Source organism: Populus nigra, chromosome 1 (assembly GCF_951802175.1).
Source record: "Populus nigra chromosome 1, ddPopNigr1.1, whole genome shotgun sequence".
In the NCBI taxonomy this organism is placed as follows: domain Eukaryota; kingdom Viridiplantae; phylum Streptophyta; class Magnoliopsida; order Malpighiales; family Salicaceae; genus Populus; species Populus nigra.
Window position 1 is genome coordinate 23,917,995 of NC_084852.1, and position 6,416 is coordinate 23,924,410.

At 35.5% G+C, this 6,416-nt stretch overlaps 1 protein-coding gene across 1 annotated transcript; it reads left to right on the plus strand.

The window, feature by feature from the left end:
* The first annotated feature begins 854 nt into the window (after positions 1–854).
* LOC133679003 (transcription factor MYB119-like) lies at positions 855–3,766 on the plus strand. The gene is made up of 3 exons (XM_062101572.1): positions 855–1,294; positions 1,413–1,539; positions 2,885–3,766. Exons 1-3 carry the CDS (start codon positions 855–857, stop codon positions 3,764–3,766), a joined length of 1,449 nt encoding a protein of 482 aa, XP_061957556.1.
* Positions 3,767–6,416: the final 2,650 nt, after the last annotated feature.

Below are 6,416 nucleotides of genomic sequence, written 5' to 3' on the forward strand. Positions count from 1 at the left end.
AATTCCAAGATTAAGACACCGACTGTTATCGATCGCTGAATCTCAAAAATTGAAAAGAACAGTAATTATATTTTAAAACTGTTGTAATAGACTCGTTAAGACGACAATGCTAGCAAACAGCCTCAGTGTTTAATTAGTTACACAGACAACAGAGACCTAATCAGCAGTATTAATCCTCGTCATTACTTGGTGCCTGGGAATTCAATGACTTAATTGAGAATTAATAACTAATCAATCGGGAGCCATTAGCCAACCAGGCAATTGAATTCTGCAAAACCCCGTCACCCCTAATAACTAGTATTAACTCTCCGGAAAGATTTACATGGACACCTTGTTATTACCATTTCCGAATCCCCATGTTATTACCACATTTGAATCCCCAAATTAAGATAATGGCGGTTATATATGGCAGTGGGCTGGCATAAAACTGCTATCATGCATCACACAGCAAGATTGTCTTTTCAAGATTGGTGCCAAGATGCCTACGTAATTGACCCTCCCCTCCCCTCATACATAACTTTCCATTACTCGGGATTTATTAGGAAATGATTAGTTAATTGTAAGTTTAATAACGAACCCTCTAATCTCTCTCCCTGCTTTTGTCCAGGTGAGGAAGCTCAGGAGTTACATTCAGCTCTAATTCTCAGCCATCAGATCACTGGGTGATCAACGGTTCTTAGGCCACATGGCATGTTACAAGGCTTAGTATAAGCAAAATGACCAGCTTTTGTTATGTGGTTTGCTTACAAGTAGACAAGTAAAGACCTCCAAAACCACCACTCCATAAGTCAAGCTCAATATTTCTACGCCTAAAATCTTCTCTCCTCTTCTTCTCAACTGATCAAGCTCCTTTGATGGAAGGAGGAGTAGGCGCTGGTGGCCGTCTTGGCAATCGAAATTTGCAAAACAACCGTCCCAACATCTATCCACCATTAACAGCCAGAGATAGATTTTTATTTGGTCAGAGGCGCCATTTCACACCCCACCAAAATATTCAAAACAATGATAAAAACAAAGAAACCACTGTTTCAAACAATGGGTCGTGTGGTTTTTATCCGCCTAGTGGTGCAATTGGTGCTGTTCCATGGCAGGGCATTCAAGAGACAAGCTTTGTTGATGGTGCAATTGGTGTTGGTGGAGATGACCTTAATTGGACATACGAGGGAAACCCTAATGGGGGTTTGAATGGAAAAGTGAGTGTTTCAGGGAAAAGTTATAAAGGGATAGGAAAGAAAACCAAGAAAGGATCCTGTGCAACTTTGATCAAGGGGCAATGGACAGAAGAAGAAGATAGGTGATCAAAGAGACTTTGCTTAACATGTTTTTGAATGTTTCTTCTCTCTTTTTTTTCTCTTATGTTAAATGTTTAAATATGGTTGTAGTGAAACATTATGTTTTTTTTTTAAATGAAGGAAGCTAATTAGGTTGGTGAAGCAATTCGGAGTGAGAAAGTGGGCTCAAATCGCTGAAAAGCTTGATGGTAGAGCTGGAAAGCAGTGTCGTGAGAGATGGCACAACCATTTAAGGCCTGATATCAAGGTTTCTTCTCCTTTCACTTTTCCTCTAGGGTTCGTCAATGTAGTTTTATCTTCTCTTCTTGTCGTGATGATCTCTAAAATAACAGGTAAAACACTTTAGATCTTTTCAACTTTTCTAAGGATTTATTTTTATGATAAGCTGTGATGGGGGTATCTAATAACAATCTTCGACTTAGATTCTCAGATTCTTCCTTCTTAATTTTTTGAAGTTCCCCAAGAACTAAATATTGGCTAGATTCTCATCATAGCTTGATAATTAATGGTGTTGACAGGACAACCCAGTTCACAGCCTTATCCGATTTGCCTGGCGATATATTCCTATTTTCCTTCAAAATTATTGCCGTGGCTAACATTTATATAGAAAGCATAAATGTTGTTTGTTTACCTGCAAATTAATATTGCAAGTTTATTTTATGAGAAAATATACATGCGAGTGCGCGCGCGCCAAGTTAATTTATTGCAGTGAAGAAATGGACCTGTGTCCTTTTCTTTTTTCTGGTGGTGGGGGCAACAAAAGTAACACTGGAACACAGTTATTGATGATAAGACAACAGATTCATTCAGCTCTTACTATGGTGATTCTCTTAAAATGTATAATAATTAGAAATGATTTTCAACATTTCTATTTTTTCAGCTGCAAATCAGGTCAGCTTTTCAATACCAAAACACTTGCGTTTCTATTGAACATGTACTGACACCTGATCATGGAAAATAAAACCTTTAGACTCGTGCATATCTTAATCTATCAATAATGGTACAGATGATGATATGGGAAATTTCCCATGCCAATGATATGAGTTGAAGATTTTGAAGGATCTATGATCAGAAAAAACCTTTTTCTTATTTTTCTTGAGAATCTACAAGAAAATATGTACGTCCCTTATCTGCTATGCGTAAGCGATTTTCCAGTTGTCTACCCAAAAGAAACCGATGATTTTCAGTTTTACCACACGAACATATACGACAACATCACATTTATATAAATTTTACATGCGAACAACTTTAACATTCCTTCAATCTGGTGTCAAATGTGTTTGTTAATTTATATTTCAAGGCTATTTCTCGGATCAGTTCATGTTTGCAAGATATTGTTTTGCATCTTCTTCACATTTCTTTTTTCTTTTGTGTCCAGTATCATGTGATGAGGTAACCTTTCTTTTTCTCTCCAAAAAGCATCGTCATTGACATAAAAGGCATTAACTTTAATCATTCCATTGAAAACTTTTTATTGCCTTTCTTGTAACAACCCTTTATTTGTTCTCTAATGTTATCTTGTATTGTCTTCAAGTATTTAATTCCTATTAAAAGAATATGGCAATTCTTGTGTTTTCGACGGTTTGCTGCAGAAGGATAGCTGGAGTGAAGAAGAGGAGAGAATATTGGTGGGAGCTCATGCTAAAGTTGGAAACCGATGGGCGGAGATTGCAAAGCTTATTCCAGGAAGAACAGAAAATGCTATAAAAAATCATTGGAATGCTACAAAAAGAAGGCAGAATTCAAGGAGAAAGCACAAGCAAAAAGAAAGCAAAAGTGGGAAAACTCAATCCTCGATACTTCAAGACTACATTCGAAGCAAGAACCTTAAAAATGCTTCAACTTCTACCCAAAGCACAACCACTACCACCAACACCCCATCAAGCTCTATATCTGAAGAACCATCGAGCCAAAACAACTATTTTCTCCCTGAATTATCAGAATCAAACACTGATGACTCTCCATCATTACTTGCACAAGCATGTAATGATGACGAACTTCTGTTCATCCAAAATTTCTTTGCCAACAAATCCAAAGACCCACCAACAGATAAAGCTGATATGGAGATTAATCCAATAATGGAAGTCAACAGCTTCAGTGCGGATCCTTTTAATGATTCCTTGTCCTTGGATTCTTGGGGTTCATATCAAAACAATGGAGGTCAGCAGCTCAATGATGGAAATGAAAATGGCTTTGTTTCTTCTAGTCTGAATCCAAAGTTGTGCACTAATGGTTTCCAAGCAGCGGAAGATCATACACCCCCTCATAACCACCTCCATTCTGATCTCTATCTTTCGTATCTACTGAACGGAGCAAGTAGCGCCCCGTGTTCGTCTTCCACTGAATATGGACACAACAGCATGAACCTGGACTTGGAGATGGATCAAACTGATTCTCTCAATGGAAAGAAGGAGATGGATTTGATAGAGATGCTTTGTTCTTCTCAATTCTCTCAGGGTTGTAACAAAATGTAGCTTTCGATGGCTGGTATAACATGCATGCGGCTTTGTGGTTTAAATAATCATTGTAGTTCTCCTTGTTTATTTGTTTTTTAAGGATATTAATTTGGTCGACTGTTTAAGTGTTTATAAAGAACTATATATCCTAGTCCATTACCTGTGATTATTAATGGCGCAATCTAGGCATGCAAGTGAGACACAAAAGAAACTATCAATGACAGGCGGGGAGCGTTTCTTGATGTATTGTAATGGTTTGTGGGCAGGTGGTGCCTCCTTTCTGCTTTATTACAGGAGAAGACTGCAGTCATTTTCATGACTGTTCCTTTTGTTTCTGTTTCGTCGTTTTCCTTTTTTTTTTGCTTAACAACTTCTGAGTCTTTGACAGTTTTGTTGACGGTATTTTTGGTTGTTAATGGACAAGATTTTTCATGTATGAATTAATATATACAGATCCAAACAAGGTTGAAATGTGATCCACTACGTTTCTTTTGGCGGAAAAGAGGGAAGATTATTAAAGCGAGTGGAGAGATAAAAGATCAGGAAGAAAAGGACCGAGGGATCCATCTTTTTGCATCTTTACATTTTCCACTCTATCTAAACTAGTGTTGGTTGTTCATATTAGCTAACAACTTCGGCGTCTAGGTTGTTATATTAATAACCTAACCTAGCAAGTAGCAAGAAAGCTTCTTCCAAGTTAGATAAAGGGCATAATAGCACAGTTTTTCTCTCTAATTATAAAACTCGGATCGATTCTACAATTGACTCTATATCTAAATCAATTTGAGTTTAAAACAAATAAACAATGAGGGATTCAGACTAACCTAGTAAAAAATACATATTAGCCTCTGACTCAATTAATTCATGATAAAATCTTATGAATTCAAATAAAATAGACCTAAAAAAACCCGTCAAAATAGGCAGAAAAAACACTCAGGCTAGCGTTTGATATCCCGCCTTTAATGGGCTCAAGCCCAACATTCACCAGGGATTTTTCTGGAATTCCACGCAGGTTCCTTAATATTTTATACTGATCTAATTTGTATTATTTTAAGGAGCATACAATTCAAAATATCACAAAGATAAAATTACACTCTAGCCCCTTCTCTCAATAAAAGAATAAGATTCATAGGTTATAAATACACCATGAATCCTTCAAGTTAAAAGTTCACAATCTTTTTATTCTTAATATTTTTAGCGTACATATTTTGAGAGTCTATTTCTCTAAATTATCATTACACTTTTTTTTTCTATAAAGTTACTGAATTTACCATTGAAGATTCCCCACACCCATCAAATAAAACCTTTTACAGGTATTAGCTACCAGTTACTTGGCTTCCAGACACCACCTGCTGGCTGCTACTACTACAGTTACTGGTCATATGCGTTACCAAGCATCACCTGCTACTATTTGCTAACCCTTTGGACTTTTTCTATAAAGTTACTAGATACCTTGACTATAAAGAAAAGATCAGATTACTTGAACTACAAGATCAATTAATTATTCAACATTTCAGTTTTATTTCTAAACATCTTGAATTTGAGAACTCATCAGAACTTATTAACAATTTTTTTTTGTCCTATCAAAATTTAATTTTTTTTTAAATAATTTAGGATAGCAATTTTTTTAATTTGATTTTTAATCCCGAATTAAATTTTATAACTATAGTTTTATCGAATCTTCAATGTCAAGGGCCAACGCTATTTTCTACCCTAAAGAAAAATTTACTGGTAATTTAGTGTAAGAAATTAAAACCCAAAGAATTGGTTTTGCTCAGCTTATGCAATCCAGGTACGTAAAATTCATCAATTTTACTCAGATCAACGACGGTCGATGTGTTAATTTGCCCTCTCCCTTGTTTGTATGAAAAATCAAATATCTGACTGTCAATGCTACTGTTAACCATATTAATAAATGGCAAGACAATCGATATTCTGTTCGAGCATTAGAAAATTAGCGCTTCCAGTATACGCGTCTATTTGGGATTGCAGCTTAATTGAAGTTTAATTTTTTTTTAATGTTTTTAAATTATTTTAATATATTAATATAAAAATTAATTTTTTAAAAATAAAAAATATCATGTGATTATAGAGAACAAGAGAGGACAGAAACGAAGAACGGTTTATGAACTGCATGGATCCATAATAAACATTGCACAGTGATGAGCGAATTCCATTAAAATTGTATGCCAACATGGCAATAATTTTAACTTCCCTTGTTCTTTATCAAGCTTAGTCACCGTTTGGTATCCTTGTCCATCCCTGGTTTTGTTTTTAATTAAGAATATCAACTAATTATTTTTGGTTTATTTTATGTTTTGCAATTATTTTTGCTCCCTTATGAATGAGCGACCAGAATATTTAGGGTTATTCAGGCTTGTGATTTTCAAAGCAGCTAATTGCTTTCCAAACCCCTTAATTAATCTTTGTTGCTCTAGAAATTAGTAAATCAACTGTTCTTTTAGAAAACCACACATACCCCACTCAGAAAGCTTCTGCCTCTTCCAATCCAGTGGTAGCACTCAGAAGGTGAAACCAGATTTTGTTTCTGAATCATCATACCGCAGCTTTCTTACGATTAATTAATAAATTGCTGAACAAAATTAACACAAATCTGATTCTGGGATCAGGACATTTTAGCCCTAGCAAAGAATATTCCAGCAAATAA

Excerpts from the sequence above, each read along its gene's own strand:
- LOC133679003 (XM_062101572.1), top strand. The coding sequence starts at position 855 with ATGGAAGGAGGAGTAGGCGCTGGTGGCCGTCTTGGCAATCGAAATTTG. Across the intron at positions 1,295-1,412 it reads TGGACAGAAGAAGAAGATAG|GAAGCTAATTAGGTTGGTGA; the intron begins GTGATCAAAGAG and ends TTTTAAATGAAG. Across the intron at positions 1,540-2,884 it reads ATTTAAGGCCTGATATCAAG|AAGGATAGCTGGAGTGAAGA; the intron begins GTTTCTTCTCCT and ends GGTTTGCTGCAG.